The 17500-nt window shown below is 39.1% G+C and overlaps 1 protein-coding gene across 2 annotated transcripts in view; it reads right to left on the reverse strand.

Moving 5' to 3' along the window:
• Nucleotides 1-16008, reverse strand: part of LOC137985505 (ESF1 homolog) — a 65721-nt gene extending 49713 nt beyond the window's left edge. For both annotated transcript variants that reach the window (XM_068833128.1, XM_068833127.1), the window contains exons 1-13: nt 15759-16008; nt 14976-15057; nt 12898-12987; nt 12704-12788; nt 12140-12383; nt 10467-10587; nt 8906-8955; nt 8147-8266; nt 7019-7106; nt 5539-5698; nt 3388-3622; nt 2628-2848; nt 50-230 (exon numbers count right to left, since the gene is read on the reverse strand). In XM_068833128.1, the coding sequence (XP_068689229.1) occupies nt 50-230; nt 2628-2848; nt 3388-3622; nt 5539-5698; nt 7019-7106; nt 8147-8266; nt 8906-8955; nt 10467-10587; nt 12140-12383; nt 12704-12788; nt 12898-12987; nt 14976-15057; nt 15759-15809 (1728 nt within the window). In that variant the 5' untranslated portion in view covers nt 15810-16008. The remainder of the gene's footprint in view (nt 1-49; nt 231-2627; nt 2849-3387; nt 3623-5538; nt 5699-7018; nt 7107-8146; nt 8267-8905; nt 8956-10466; nt 10588-12139; nt 12384-12703; nt 12789-12897; nt 12988-14975; nt 15058-15758) is intronic.
• Nucleotides 16009-17500: the final 1492 nt, after the last annotated feature.

The following is a 17500-nucleotide window of genomic DNA, read 5'->3' on the forward strand; positions in this document are numbered from 1 at the left end:
AAGTGTTTGGTTTCCTGAAACAACGACAACCATGCAACATACACTGTACCTTCGCTTTTTTATCTTCTTCCGTTTCAACGTCTCCATGTTTCCGTTTCCCCCTTGGTTTAGCGGATGTTTTATTCTCGTCTTCATTTATCCCAGCATCAATTTCTCGACTGAAGAACGGGTCTGACAAATCAACGTCTGACGGAACATCGTAGCTCTCGTCAGATTCTCTCCCTGATAAACTAAAACAAAAACGAGCCAATTTGAATTAGGCGTTAGCAGTTATTTGTGAGTGGTTTGATATTGCATTCATTTTCCACATGCTTGGCAAAAACATCTCACACCAAATCTCAAGCATCTTTCAATGCTTAAGGAAAACTAAAGTGGCTCTGAATCCACTCCTAGGCATTTTTTTTTCACTTTGAAGAAAAATTCATATCAATCTGCTGATAATTATTTTCCAGGAATAAAGAGATATAAGTGTTTATAGACAAACTAAAGGATGTTTTAGGGTGGGTTAGATTGACCGTATTCCGGAATGGGAATACATGGAATAGAAGTTAGAAATGCTTCGTTTTTACGGAGATTCACATTAAAATTGTCAAACACCTGCTAAAATGCTAAAATATCTTTTTTATCCCTGTATCTGCAAAACACCAGACATATCATTTAAAATCATCACTCCACGTATTCTTACTCTGGAATAAGGTGAATCGCACGCACCCTTAGGGAATGCGTCCAAATTTCGGTCGGGACCCGATTATCGGAAACGGACCTGATTAATTTCCGATGGTTCGGAATCGGTACCGGTTTATGGTCCCTTGTTGCCGTTTCCGATGTTGATAATACCGTTGCCGATTCAATCGGAGCCAAGTATATTCCGATGTGTCATCATCAGTTTATCTGATGACATGAAATACAACCGTTGTATTGAAACATGTCACGAAAGAACATGATAGAGTCATTTTAAGAAACAAACAGAGTCATCCAGTTAAATTGTGCATTAGATAAACCTCTTCAAGACTTTAAATCTAGAGCGCTACTTTCAGCGTTTTTCTACTCCAAAACAATATTTCCATAGATTATAAGTTGGGTTTGAAGTTTCTCTGAAGGATTTTCGATGTTCAAACCGGTCGCCAGTAATTCCTTCAGTGGATCAGAAATCGCTTTAAAAAAACTTTTATTAAAACTGGTCACAATTCGATGCAAAACACCACATAACACTGATGACATAAACGTCCTAAAGTATCTTTGTTTACAAGCTACAAAAAATGATTACAGAAGAGAGAATGGTTTCGCAATTAACTTACTTGTTCATAGCCGCAATAAATTACTTCGCTTGCACGAGGAAATTTTGCGCTTTGACTGCTCAAGGTGGTCTACATGTCTACAAGATCTGTGATTTACTTTTGAGTTCTCGGCTTGGTAATTGCGTACTCGAGTTACGTAAGTTCTTTTGAGTCGATTGTTGCATTGCGTGAGCGTGAGAAGCCAAAATATCGTCTGCATTGCAATTGGAAGTTGTTTGTTTGAGACGTGCGTTACGCTCTTACATTTATTTGTGAGGCACCAGTACAAGCACAAGCACATGGAAAAGCAGTTTTACTTGGCGATTTCTTGGGAAGAAAGGAATGAGGTACCTTATTTATAAAGCAGTGTTTATCTGTTTCTGAAAATGTGCAGTTTTTTTAGGCAATTGTGAGAACTTGGCCTTCTCAAATGTAAGTGAACCTTGCGTGACCAAGACGTGACAGGCACAATTTGTTGGTTTCAATTAAAAAAAAAAAAAGAAGAACAGTTGAAAGCCTCTTTAATCGCTTTTAAGTTAATTCACTTGCAATCACTTTAACAGCTTGCCTGACTCTCAGATGGTCCGAACTGCCGGCTGCCTTGTGGCTAAATGAGTAACACGGTTTAATTGATTTCGACCACGACTGTTGGCTGTGGATGTTCGCTTCCTATTTGCTATTTTTTCGCTGATATTTTCATTGCTTCCAAAGATTCTTCTCTTAAAGATTCTTCTCTTCTGCGTTTTTGGTTAACACAAACCCTAGTTATTAAAGGCCATTTTGAGATATCGTACATAAATACACTTTAATTATCACGCCGACTTTTGAATAATCGGCTGTTTCTTCTCTCTACAAATTTGATTCTTGTCTGGTTGTGTCAAGGGAAATAGAGACAATTGATTCGATTTTGGATGAAAGAAGACACATGTACAAAACAGAGAAGGTATAATAAGAGCCTAAAGACTGTGCATTGAAAGCAATCAGTCACTCTTTGCTGTTGTCAATAATAAACATTACATGAGAAATGCTAAAGGTCAGTATTTCAAACCAAGACCGCCGATTTGAACTCTTTACCGATAAGCTTATTAAATTTGACAATCTAATTTAATTACCACAGCCTGATGAAGATATGCGACCTGTTGCCGATGCCGTTTCATTCAGCACTGATAAAATCCGTACAAACATTCAGCCTACCGATTCCGAAATTTGGACGTGTTTCCTTAGTTGGCTTTCCTGTTTCTATGGTAACTTATTATGCCACAATAGAGAGTGCATACCACAACAATGCTATTATGTGAAAAAGTGTTGTGTTGATATCGCAAAAAAATAACCATGACAATTTGAACATACCGTTTCTTTAAACTTTCCTTTTCCATTCGTTTCTCTTTCCTTTTTTCTTTCTTATTTTGTAGATATATTTCCCATGGCGCCATTTTCTTCTTTTCTTTCTCCTTTATCTTATTTGTCACCAGTTCCTCTGTGGCTTCTCGCAGGCCCGGTTCCCACGTAATCTCAAGTTCTTGTTCTCTATCGGCCTTGTGTTCTTTGTCCTCGATTTCTCTCAGAAGTTGCTGCGGAGAAAAGCATAGAAACATTTCTCAGAAATTCTTTTTTAAAGATCTGAAAGTCCCTAATGTGCTGCGGTAACAAACATTGCTATGTCAACCGCGGGAATCAGAGCTTATTTTGGGTCAGGACGAAGCTATCACAACAGTGACAATGAAAAAGACGGTTTTGTTTCTAAGGAAACTCTGGTGCTGCATCAGTGGGGAAGCAAAACACAGAAATGGGTTTATCAACTAGGTTGATATGGCAAAATAACCACCCCAGAGAAATTAGCCCTATGTCAGGGCGAAGCTATTCGCTCTGACGAAGGGCTTACGCCCAAACCAATGATGTCAGCTTTTAAGTTTCTTAACGGTGGTCAATTTAATATGAAACCAGTTGATGAACCCACTTCAATGACAAAGGGAAATCAGGGTGGCTTAGCCCATCAACTGCGCCTCCCACCTCTGCAACCCGGGTTCAACCCTGGAACATGAGGTTCCTAATAGAACCATATGAGTTGGTGACCTTAGCCCATGAGGTCGTTTGCAATCCACAAACACACCTTGTATTTATTAATTTTCTTGTCTTCGTCCTCATCTGACTCTTCCTTGCCATCTGAATTTTCCTCTCCTCCCTCCAACTCTTCTTCATCTGATGAGGATGCCAGATAGGCATTAAAATCCATCTCTAGTATTTCATCTTTGTTGAACTTTCTCATGGTGGTGCGTTGTCGTCCTGGGTCAGTTTCGTCCCAGGTTAGTTTGACATTTGTCTGGTGAAGAGCTGTTGTAGAAAACCTAAGGACACGTAACAGCAAAAAATGGTCATGGTGTAACTTGTCCACTCTGCAACATGATCTCTGCTCTTAACTAAAAAAAGCATCAATTCCTAATTTGCTCTGAACTGACAATCACCTTTAAATTATTATTTGTAGTAGAGCAGAAAATAAGAAAAAATTAGGATGTCAAGATCTGCGAAGGAAACCGAAAACGTCATCTCAAAATATGATGTGCACGTTTTTTTTTCATTTTGATACATTTCTTTGCTGTTTTTGTCTTGACAATGACGTGAAATGATCGAATTTTAGGTCACGAGGAGGACGAGAGCCCCTAACGATGAATTTTCAATTTTCTCTCTAAATATCAACAACGTCTTCACCAATTTTATTCTTGGAATGTGTACTCACACTTTCCAAGCCGAGCAACTTGGAGTAATTGCTAAATTATTTTATAAAATAATTAGGATAGTACGCGCACTCTCATTGGTCAATAGCTGTGTTTAGATGAGAGTATAGAACACAGCTGTGATATCACACAAATTTTGATTGGTTATGTATTGCCAGGCGTGCGTTTTGATTGGTTGGTAGGAAATATGAGCATGGGTCAAGAAAATCTCTTTCAATCAAGAAATAAAAAAACCCAGCATTTTCCTTCATTTGTTGAATTGTCTTTGAGAAATATTTTATAAAAGCAATAGAATACCTTTTTCCGTGTTTCCATAGCCTCATCTGAACACTAGGGGTACGTCTCGGGTTTGCATAACTGTTGAGAATTCTCCCAACTCCCCCTTGTTTTCAGATGAGGCTATGGAAACACGGAAAATGTCCTCTATTGCTTGAAAAGTAACGGGAAATAACATTTTAAGACAACGTTCTTGTAGCCATCGTCAACGCCTTGCTTAGCCTATAGTGATGTTTCTCGCGATCTCACCCGTTGTTATTAACATGCCAACCAGAACCGAATTGGTTGCTGAAAAAATGACTTTTTTTGTTCCGTGGTTGGCAAATTTGAATATCGAAAGAAATGCGACGTCAATGTTTGTAAACAAGAAATATCGCAATTTGGTGATTCACCATTCATTGTTGCAGTCAGCAACAAAATCGCCTCGACCCGCACACTGCAACTAGCCCACCTGATGGCGCATACTCTATTAGACCATAGCCACAGAGGAGTCCTGGAAACTAGAACGAATCCGGAGTAAGTGTAGAAGGGAAAATTCGATTTGAATACATTACGTGTGAACAAGAAAATTTTTAAAATATCCAGATTTGTGTGAACTGGGCCTAATTCTCTACCGTGTTCAATCCAAGGACGTCTGCTTTGTAAGAAACTTAAGGTTTCTCTCCCTTTCACCTCGCTCGGAAATCACAAAAACCGATTGTCTGAAAAAATCAATTTCGTCACTTCCGACATTGAAAATAACAGCTCAACAGTGATTAGCCTTCGCTTTTTTCCCCGGTGTTGTGGCTGTCTTGTTCTCTCCAGCAGAAGTGGCCGGCTTGGCAGTGATGTCTCAAAAAAGGCTTATGGTGTATGACGCCACCTATTTTAAGCAGAAACAGCCATAAGTCAAAAAGGGACTTTGCCGAGTGCTGGAACGTGTAGATGTAGATGTAGAAAGGCTTTAGACTTTCTCAAAGCCCGTTTCCCCTCGCAGATAAATGGGTGGTTCGTCGCTTGTCTCGGGACTTCGTCCCTAGCCTCGCTCGCGCTCGCTCTCTTTTGCAGTCGACTTGTGGCAAGTCTAATGCTGCTTCGGTAGGTAAATTTGTAAGGTGGTAACACAAAAAGGGGAGAGGAGGGGCAGGTCAAATGCTGCTAGAAGGAGATGTTTTGAGGCAGGTGCACGGTGATTCCACTGATGCCAGCTTCTGAGGTAACAGAACTAGGGGAGACTTCAAGTTACGAATTGGGTTACCTGTGCCGTGACTTACTCTGGTGCGATGTAAGAGCCTGTGGCTGGTAGCTCTGTGGCCACGGACTGAGGCTCGTGGTCAAACTCCATATCATCTGGGATGTACCTCAAATCCAACAGGTTGCCACTCAGTTCAAACTCGATTCCATCACATCCTTCATAAAGCACTCCTGCAGTCTCTGAAAAACAAAATGAAGCAAAAAGAAATGAAGACAATGTACTTTGATGACTGACTAAATGTTATTTAGAAATGTACAAAGGCCTAAAACTTTTCCAATTTCTTTTCTTGTTTGAAGCCTTTGTACATTTCTGAATAAATTTTAAAAGCATTAGTTTGACGTCATTAGCGGAAAACGGCATATATTAGAGTTATTAAAATGGTGTATAGGAGACTCACGGTAGCTAGGACTCGAGGATAATCGAATCCGAGTGCTTCTTCGCAGGAGTTGAACCTATGACTTTCCGATTACTACTTCGAATGGTCAAGCACTGAACCATAGGAGACTCGTGGAAGCTGGGATTCGGGGATACTCGGAAAAATCCGAGTGCTCCTTTGCAACCGAGTCGAACCTACGACCTTCCGATTACTAGTTCGGAAGCTCAAGCAATGAACTGTAGGAGACTCGTGGAAACTAGGCCATCAGCTAGCTTTTCTGAGTATTTACGAGTCACCACCGAAGAAAAGAAGGTCCCATCATTCTCCTTTCTTTCATTTATCAGGGTGAATATTAACCATCTTGTTTATTAAAATCCAAAAATAACCTTTAGGACGGTGCCTACTATTGTTATATTACATACGTTCTGCGTATCTCGAGATACTCAGATTTTGCGCGGTTCAAAACTATGCGGAAAAAAGCAGAACTTAGCAAGTGCTCTTGGTATCCAAAAACAAAATTGGGGGTAACCACGCATTTTTCAGAGATACTTAAGCTTCAGTTTGGAAAAAAAACGCCATACATTGCTTTGTATTTTAAAGCTTTTTGTAAATACTGTTGATTAATTATCTTCGCAAAAATGCTTGGTTACCCCCTATGTCCTTTTTGGATTTCAATAACACTTGTTAAGATCTGCTTTTCCCACATATTCCATAAACCACGCAAAAATACCTTTGAATTAGTAGGCACCGCCCTTAAAATGGGGAGATTTCCGGACAACTTTCATCAACACCATTCAATAGTGAACCTCATAGCTCTACTCGATGAAATAAACTGTTTATAGAACGATAGAGCTTCCAAAAACTAAAGAACCGCACATTATACCTGTAGTGGTTTCAATAAGTACCGACAGGCGACGAAAAGCGTTGGCTATTTTACTCAGTGAAGTCGGTCAATTTTTCCCAAAATTGAAAAAATTAAAGACAGATTCTTTCACACCTAAGATTAAAAACCACTTTGACAATGATGAACAAACAACTTTGATGATCAATCACGTAGCAAAAATATGTGATTCTGATTACGATAGACACGTGACCTGGTGTCACAAGTATACCATCACAGTACCTGGTGTATCACACTCGATGACGGCATAAAAGTACTTGAGTCTGTTTAATTGGTATTGGCGCAGTTTTTCCATCGAAAACTCTGAGCCCTAGGGAAAAAAATAGTCTCCAATAAGAAACCAACACCCCTGCTTACCGAATTTGAGGGCTGCATTTTAAGCTTTAGTTCGCATTTCTCCAGGAAAAAAAAAACAAAGAGCTGTAACTACTGAAACGAAATCAAAAGGCTCCATATGTATACTCTCTTTCGATCTTTCAATTTTCAAAAAACACATTTTGAAATTTAGCTGGCTGTATCGTATTATTGAGCCTCTGTACAGCTGCCTCCTCCACTCAGGAAAAATCAGGGCCACCTCTTCAAGCTTTTGAAATTCTGGGCTTTAAGAAGACAAACATTACTAAGCTGCCAAACAACAACCTTGCGTTAGCAAAACAATAGCTCTAAACATGGTTTGGATTAGGCTTGGTTTCTCCCCTTTGAAAAATGCACAACGCAAAAACATGACCTATTCTGAATTTCTACAGAAAACATGAACAGAAAAAAGTGAATTTAATTTACATGTACTTTCTTCGACCGAGCACTCTTCGGTTTTTGTATCTGGAACAATTAAAAATTATTCACCAAAGTGAAGGTAAATATCCACTACTTTCACTGACACTGAGGTGAATAGTATAAACATGTACCACACAAGTTGAATAATCAGCTGAGTTTATGGTAAAAAATGTGCACTTCGGTAACTGAAGCGAAATGGAAGCCATTTTGTTTCTCCTCATTAATTTTGCTCAGCGATGAATAGTAAGTGCTATTCACCTTTGTGCTAGCCAACCAGAATGCGCCAAAAGCACAGTTCACTTGTGTGGTATATACTAATCAAGACTATACGAGCTCTCTCGAATAACTCTCTCGAGGGGAAATGTTCATTGGAGCTGACCGTTGATTCGAGCAGTTGCAGTACTTGGACTGGGATAATAAGACAAAAGGAAAAACACTGAAATGGGTGAATAAAGAAGCAATTTAAAATAATATTTGTGCTGATGTAGGTAATTAGTCATCATCTTGGACGAAAGAGATGAAGTAGGACGTGAAACTGGTAAAGACCCAGCATATCACACAGCTATTCTGACTTGCCTCCACACTTTCTTTGTTTCCTATGTTTTTTTCATCATCAGCTTCTTCATCTTTCAGTGGGACAGGTCCAAGGGTTTCCTCTGATCTCATTTGTTCCAAGCCATAGTCAGATGGATAGATCTGAAATAAATACATGTATAATTTTATTCAAAGTGAGGGCTACAGACACTTGTTTTGCATTGTTCAAAAGTTCTTCTGGGAGTAAGATGGAATTATATGGTAAGCAATTTTCAGGCTAAATGCAACACTTTCTCCTCAGTTTATTTTTAAGAACCTAAGGGTCAGTCCAAGTGGGGTTTTGAACCCGCGATCTCGCCTGCACGAAAGTCTGATGCTCAACCAACCGAGCCACTGGTGATCAGTTCCAATGGAGCCCTGACAGTGGAATATACCACTGGGAGATGTACTGTAAACTCAAAGGAAAGGAAAGGAAAAGTACTTTATTTAAGTGTTTAGTCTTCTAGCGCTGGAGCACTAATTGGGGACACTAACCTGAAATTAACAAATAACCCTAAAACGAGTCAAACGTTGCTTTTTGAGGAGAGGGGACAACTGGAGAACCCGGAGCAAAACCTCTCGGAGAAGAGTAAAGAACCAGTTGACAAACTCAACCCACATGACTCCGAGTCTGGGAATCGAACCCGGGCCACACTGGTGGGAGGCGAGAGATCTCACCACCGTGCCAGCTCTGAACCCTTGAGGCAATCAACAAGTCTAACATTTCCAAAATAATAATATACAAGTGTATTGTCACTTTACCTTAACAGCTTCAATGGTGCCATCTCTGGGTTTAAGGGAATTAAACAACACTGTCAAAGAAAAAGAAAATACATTGTGGTTTCATAATCATCCACAGGAGACAGAATGTTAGCAAAAAAGACATACTAGAAAGTAAAAAAAAAAAATTAATAAAATTTTAAATAACTTTTCATGATAATAAGCAAAACACAATCATCCAGGTGAGTGTAGACTGTTTAAGACGACATTGAATAACGTTTCAACATCCTGAACGGAAGTCACCTTCAGAGTCAATTGATTTGTGTAAATTCAGTGGATGGTATAAACACTCGAGTCATTGTTGGTCGACTGTCAGCGAAACCTAAAATAATAATGTAGATGTCACTAGCTGTGAAGACTGTGAACAGTGATTGGTGTGTTTTGATCCATTTAGGTCTTAAGAGGGTCTGTACATGTATTGTAGGTAGAATAGTCCTTTTTTCAGTTGTGCATTCAGATTTCTGCTGGACACACTGACACAAGTGGCCTGGCAGTTGCAGAATTTGATCTTGTCAGCTGTTCCTTGTCAGTCCTTTGATTCGTCTTTGTCTTTGATGTTCGTCAGTAGTTTTCGTAAAGAGTGGTGGGTCTGCGAGCAACACAAATGACTTGTAAGGTAATTGCCTTTTACGGGATATAAATCAAACTCACAAGTGACCAGCTCCCAGTTGGTAGAGCAATGCAGTGTTATCCAGGGTCCAGCCCCTTTCAAGCCTGTTTTTAAGGCTTTCTTCGCGACTGCTTTAAGGGGCTGTGTCACGCAAGTGCAGTTGACTTTGTGACAGTGGTTTTACCAGCTACTCCTCCCTAGGCAACTTAACGTTAACCCAGAAATTACTTTTAAACAACACAACTCAAAGCTTCATGACCAAAAACAAATCTCTGCTGAGCATACAAAATTTAAGTTACAAACAACACAGATAAACTTTGAAAGACTGTTAGGCTGAACAGTTTTCAAAAACCCCAATAGTCCAGTTTCAAGTTCTCCACGACCGCTGAATGAAAACACTGAGGACGCATTTTTACAGGTTTAGCCTCCACCTCAAGTGAATATATTCACAAATTTCAGCAGAAAATGACTTGTTTACAACTCTGTCTGTGATTTAGCTTCAAATTTCAGGCACCTTCCTGACAGTGTTTGTGAATATATTCATTTCAGATGGAGGCTAGCCCTGTAAAAGTGCATCCTAAGTGTTTTTATTCAGCAGTCATGCAGAACTTGAAACTGGATTATTGCAATCCATTTTTATCTCTGCACATCCACGCCTCTGTATGTATTTGCTGTTTTATTGAAACCTTCCTTCAATGTCTTTTTCTACTTAAAAGTAGTTATTTTCATGTTTCAGTTGATTTGGTTACCAGTTCCAAGCCACTGAATTTGGCTGAATCTTTTGACACAGCCTCTTTCAGTTGCTGCTTTGTTGAGATGATCTCCAACTCTCATGTAGATCTGACTCTGTCTAATGCCAGACAATTTTACTCCTCAATGGGGGCCATTTCGGGGAAGAGAGGTTTAAAAATACCCGCAGACAATTTGACTCACCAAACAGATCAGTGGCTGTCACTTTGTCCCAGTCTAAGTTGCACAATGCAAGACGTCTGGTTGTCTCTTGTGTGGTTTTGGTTGAAACGTTCATTTCTCCCCATGGATGTTCTATCTCATTCTTTAAGAAAAAGAAATGAGGAGATACATAATTTTTGAAGAAAAACTAAATCTGCACACAAAATCATCAAAACCAAGTACAGTGTATGAATATTTGAGTCTGCACCAGGAGGCTAATTCTAGAAATGGAAGTAATGTCATAGAACGTGCATGTGGCTGACATGCATAATTGCCAAACTAAAATTGTATAATGAAAAACAAAAAATGAAAATCGCATCAGGTACCAAATCACAAAAAATACCTTGCATTTTTACCAAAAACCAAATGCTAAGAATGGGTAAAACCACAAACTGTAACAGATACTAAAACCGAAAACACTGATCTAAAAAAAAACCAAAACCGGAAATTCCTGTGCTCCCTCATGAAGATAGTCTCTTCAGAGACTTCAAAATTAATTAATATAGCTAAGACTCCGCCCTTTCTTGAGAACAAGAACTTTCCCACACCGATAACTGGGTTGGTTCTTTAACTAGAGCTTACCCAGTGCTTAGCAAAACTTTTTTCCAATTAAAATAATCATTGTTTTTTATTTTGGCCAATCCTAGTATATGCACAATGTATATAACGGCTGTTCACTGTTGGAACTGCTCAGTAGTCCATTCAGAGGATTACCCCAAGCCGACCACATTGCTGAAGGAAAGGCCAGACCCACAACACTGGAAACTACATGCCCTACTCTTTTCGACTAGTGTGTGGGATCTTTAACGTCCCACAGAGTTTATGAACATTGAAGGGTTGTAAGACGGGGCCTACGGTTTATAGTCCTTATCTGAGAAGACTTGAAAGTCTAACCATTTGTGGATGTACATGTAATTAAGAAGCCAGCATTTTCTTCTCAGTTATTTTAAGACCCTGGGTGTTGGTCTGGCTGGAGCCGAACTTACGACCTGACCTGTATAGCAGCCCGGTGCACAACCAACTGAGTCACCGGTTCTGCACATAATAATTATTTTGTGTCAGGTAAATAATAAGAATGATTTGACTTGACCGTGTCACGAACGCAAGTTAGAGCAAAGGAGACAACAATGAATCATATTGGGAAAACCCAAGGTTGGGTTATTTAACCAACTTACTACTCCTGAACTTCCACTCCCTTAACGAGTAAAATCATCTGGTGCTTGACAGCATAATACCTATTAAGTCTCTCTACTAGGAGTCAATGGGTCTATGTCCCTTTTAACAACCTCTACGTCCACTCGTGTCCCCTTTAACCCACTGACTCCTAGAAGAGAGACTTAATAGATTTTACTCTGTCTAACACCAGACAATTTTACTCGTCAATGGGTTACCAGTAAGCTTCGGCATTTGAGGATACAGTGTGCCGCAGTTATTTTGAGTGTGAAAGGAAATCAAAATAATTCCTTCTTTATTTGTTAGTCCTCAAATGTTTTAAATTTGTAGAAATCTTATTGAGGTTTAATATCAAATTTAACAAAATTACTCAACAGATAAAGTAGTCGCAGACTGCAAAGATCCCTAAAAAAGATCAAAAGGCCTTTGCACAAAGGAGATACAAATGCAAGCCCTACACAACAATAATTATTACTGCACACCTGTGCCTTTTGAAAATCGAGTCCTTCGTCATCTTCCTCGTCTGATGATGACATCAAATCTCCTTCACCTCTGCCTATGTCTACTTCTTCATCAGAACTGCTATCAGAATCACCATCATCATCTTTAACTTTATCTCTGTCTTCCATCTTTGAAATGCCTTCATCATCCCTTTCTTCATCATTGCCTTGAACTTCACGATTCACATCAGATGTTCCATCCTCTACATCTTTATTGCCTCTTTTTCTACATGAAGATATTATTAATATTATTGCAAGAATGAGAGAATAATATTTGCTTGAGATAAATGTCTATGTTTGAAGTGTGGGTTAATACAGCTGGAAAAAGGAGAAGGGGTTTTCACAGATGTACAAGTATCAGGACAAAAATAATTTTATTATTCATGACAAGCAACTGTCTCCCAAAGACAACCTCTGCAACTGAATTTTTTGGGCGGTGGTCCATAATTTTGCAGTACAAACCTCAAACTAAGTCTGTAAGAGGTATGTAGACTAATGTACATGACTACACAGGAATGCAATAATTCAAAAATACTATCATCAAACCTCTTGGACTCTGAGCCTTTCTTCTGCCTTTCATCCTTTTTATCATCTTGATGTTCTTCCACATCCGGTTCTGTTTTCTCATCCTCTAGGAAAGTTAAAAAGCATACTTTAGCACAAAACTATAACTTATTCAAAGAAAAACAAACAAAAATAATATTTTAAATTTATGGTAAGTGCAAAGAATATGTAAGTACCTTTGTCAGATTCGTCAGACATTGCATAAAACTTGCGTAAGTCTTCTTTTGAAGTCTTCTTGACCTTTGACCCTCGTTTATCAACAAAATCTGAAAGGCACAGTGTTGGAGACTGTAGATGACTTTTGAGACGAGTGCATGATTGATGCTATATCCTTTCAACGCTCACAAATAATTATTAAATTAATATTGTTAGTGACGACAGAGTGATGTTACAGTATGTTCTTTAAAACAAATTATTCAGCAAGATAAAATATACTACAAGAAGTGAAAGAAATGAATGTATCAACTGAGTCCAAAATTTTATGGTAAATTGACCATCATAACGAAAACTTGAAAGCTGACATTTCCAGCGTTAGCCCCGCGTCAGAGCTAAGAAAAAGGACTAATGCGTAGATGACCTTCAGCCAGTAGAGTGATACGACTAGGCAGGTTGGAAACCTTGTGTTAAGCATTAAACTAGTAAAGGATTCATTTGGAATGTTTCCAGACATTTCGTTTCATTTTCAAAAACAGTGGTACAACACAAATAAGACAGTGTTACAGGATTGTGAAAACTCAATAACAAATGGAAATGGTATAGCATTAATAAATCTGGTGTATTTATATTGCTTGAAAGTCCATTAAGTTGCATATTTAAAAAGGTTCTAGAGTCTTATACGAGTTTTTTTTTTTTCTGTTGGTATAAATGCTAAAATCTTTCAAAAGCTTATTTGAGTCCAGGCCACTGAACATAAACAGACTGAACTAACATACAACTGTACATGTATACTCAGTTTATACTTAAGCAGTGGATAGCATTAAAGGCAAGATTTGACTGGCTACCCAAACTCCAAATATCCTTGGCTATACTCACGCGAGATTTGCACCCAAAAATATTGTAATCAGTGCTGGAATAAAATTAATGACTTAAAATCTTCTTTTTGTGCTATATTATCTAGTTGTTTTAGTATAATTATACTAAAACAACTATTCACCTCAATGTCAGCGGCTAGTGGGGATATTTACCTTGCCACAAATATCTGTTGCCAGTAAAATCCGTTTTCAGGTTGAATCCGTTTTTTATACCTACTGTTAAATTGGTGATCCTCGTTAAACAACATTGTCGCTCTTTGGAGGTTGGGTGCCCGAAACATCCTGGAGCTTCCACTATTGGCAGCCAGCTCCAAGATGGAGACTGCACCGATGGCTGGCAAAACCTGACAATGCAGCCATGAGCTCCCACGCCCCCGAGAAGAATGGGCACCCGTCACACGGATACACAGTGGAAAGCAGAGGGTGGGGAGGGAGGGAACAAAAACCGCAAAACGCTCCACACACACACAATGCTCCTGCTTCCCGCCACACTGATAAATAAGTGATACAGCCCAAAGCACAAGGTATTGCACGCATGCGCAAGTATACTAAAACCACTGACCAATTGGCTGCAGTTGCTCCTAGTTGTTTACTTGGTTAAACTTCGTTTAACCTCATTTTACCAGGTCAAATATTAAAGCAGCTATCAGCCCCCCAAAAAGGACTGAAAACACCCATACCTTCCCTCAAGCACTGTCTAACGCATCTCAACACATCTACTTAATGTTTTATATCATCTTATCGGTTTCTGTATTCACACAGTTATCAACATTACAACACAGTAATGCATCAAAGAACTGTACTATGCACTTGCCGGGACTCGAACCTGGACCCTCTGGATTTTTAGTTCTGTGTCTTTACCATTACACTACAATGACGAACATGCTCAACTCAACACAGTTCTTTCCATTATTTACTTCTCTATGATTGTCCGTTAATATCTATGTATAATAACCAAAAATAGTCCTAACCTGAACCTACTTTTTCTCTAGGCTTAATGTAGGCTCCAAAAGTTTCTTCAATCCATCTGAGTGCGTATTCAACCTAGGTAAAATTAGGATCACCAATTTAACCTAGGTTAAAACCGATTCAACCTGAAAACAGATTTTACCGGCAACATATCCGCTATTAGCATAAGCATTTTATCACATGACCAGGCAAGGTTTTGGTGCTCTTCAGCGTTTTCTTTTTTTATGTTGTCTTAGGTTTGGATTGATACTTACAGTTTGTTGTGAAACCCTTGTCTGTGAACATTTTATTGAATCGTCCATCGATCTTGACTTTCCTCTCTTTCCGTGAAATCTTCTGCAAGTCACAATAACAATGAATTTTCAATAATAATATCATTACGTAAGTTGTATTTTCCACTGGCTGAGGAATGAAAGAAGTGGAAAATGTTTTCTCGCACACTTCTGGGGTCTGGCCTGAGGGACCTTAAATGTACATGTTAAATCATATGTTCAGTGCCATTGTTGACTAAATTTCAGAGCCCCAGTTCCCCCCCCACCCCTTGATTGACTAGAGATCTTCACAGTATCAGTCAGATATTATTTTTCAAGTTTTTATTCAGTTTGTATTGTATACAGCGCAGAGCAGCACGCTGCCGGTGGTCAGTTTGACAATACATTAGTGGCTCCCAGAGTTGTGTGAGAATAACAATTTATTAATAACTAATAATAAATCATTACTAACTTATGTGCCTAATACAGTCATAAGTTAAAGTAGGTTTTAATACTGTTAATACAAGGAAGAGACCACATTTACCAGATATAGGTCCTTTGCACATGGTACCCCTGCTGTCATCATGGTGAATCAAAGATGTCTCATTCTTCTTCATCTCACCATGAATAAAAAGTGTTCATTAGAAATTAGGGAGAATTCTCCGGCTACTATGTGAAAATTCTCCACATAAATTTTTCTGTTACTTAATACTAAAATTAAACGCCACTGTTTAATGATACTGTTTCTTCTTATATAGAGACTACGAGCTTTAACGCTATACTCACTCTAAACCGTGGATCTTGAGCGAAACGGGCGAATCTGAGATCGACGTCCATCTTATCTTCGACGGGATGATTTCCACGCAGTTAACAAATTCACCAGTTTTCGGTTATCTTGAACAACTATTCTTTAACACTTAAAAGAAAATAAATGGCCTGCAACAGGTCTAAATATTCCCATTAAACACAAAAACCACCAAGTAAAACACCAAAACACGCTTCCAAGAACAAAAACTTCCAGGCGTTCACATTGGTAACCTCGCGCATTGCGCAATACAGACCCGTCTCCACACCACAATCTACGCTACCCGTGCGGGGGAGAGTGGGGCTTATGATGTAGTTTTTTCCCCCCCCGTACATTATCCACGTTATTAAGACCATTGTAAGCCTTGTGCTTACAGGAAAATGAGCTGTCCCCAACTTAAAAGCAAAATTGTCTGGCGTCTATAGAAAGAGTGAAATGTAGACTAGTCTCACTCACAGGACTGAAGGGTTCAATAAATGGGCTTCATCACCCTCAAAAGTGCAAATGTAAGATGTTGAGCACAAGAGGAGTGCTTGACATGATTCACTGAGAATATTACCCTTTTCACCCCTAGATGTCACACAACATTCCCCTAACAGCATTGCGTGACAGGTTTTTGCACGACATCCCAAAAACGGATGCGACTTCCCCCAAACCAGCCCCAAGTGAACCAGTAAAATCTGTAAATGTCACTCTCAGGACGGCAGGTACAAAACACAGGTCTAAGGTCACAGATCTCGTTCACAGGTCTCTGTTTTACCAAATGAATACAGAAACAGACCTAAACATTCATTAAGGCTAAACTTTAATAGGCCTAATTAAATTAAACCTATAAACAAGAGTTTTTAGGTTTATGGTTTGCTTTAATGAATGTTTAGGTGGTAAATAAAACAGAGACCTGTGAACGAGACCTGTGTTTTGTACCTGCTCCTCTGAGGAAGCTTAAGGGGACTTAAAATCATCTGGTTTTAGACAAAGTGAAATCTCAGCAGGAAATGGCTTGACAAGGTCAACAAGTATCTTAGTATCATTTAATTTACAAAGCCCGGGTCCCCTTTTCCCCAGATTTGATCAGGTTAAAAATCAGCTCATACGTCCGCATGTTCATATGATCTACTGACAAACAGTCACAATCAACGATTCCTTTTCTGGACCCCATTCATCCAGATTTATAACAGCACATCTTCCTGATGGAAGATGTGTAAATTTTGTTTTAACATTACAGAAAGACAAAAACATGTATTTGTTTTGTTTTATTGAACCTGAAAAAAATAAGAGCACCTCAACTCAACTGTGTTTAGCTCTGGGGTACTACTTGGGAACAATGTAGAGAAATCAAATTAAAACAACTCATATGAAATCGCAGGTTGGATTTTGAAGAGAGGGGAAAACCGGAGTACTAGAACAAAGACTTCTCGGAGAAGAGTAGAGAAATAACAAACTCAACTCACTTGTGACACCAAATCTGGGAATAGAATGCCGGACACATTGGTGAGAGGCGAGTGCTCTAACCACATGCTTTCACCACCGTACCATCCCTGCTCTGTCGGAGGGTGTAAACTGCAGATTCCAGGTTGCAGTTTAGGGTTGCAGCTCATAGACCTTATTCATAAATGGCGGTCAATTTATAATTCTTTTGTCGAAGTGCAAATTAGCCTACCAAGCCTCGATACCCTACAGTGAATTACAAAGAATTCTTGCTCTAAAGTGAGGCTTGGTAGGC

The sequence above is a fragment of the Montipora foliosa genome, chromosome 14 (assembly GCF_036669935.1).
Source record: "Montipora foliosa isolate CH-2021 chromosome 14, ASM3666993v2, whole genome shotgun sequence".
In the NCBI taxonomy this organism is placed as follows: domain Eukaryota; kingdom Metazoa; phylum Cnidaria; class Anthozoa; order Scleractinia; family Acroporidae; genus Montipora; species Montipora foliosa.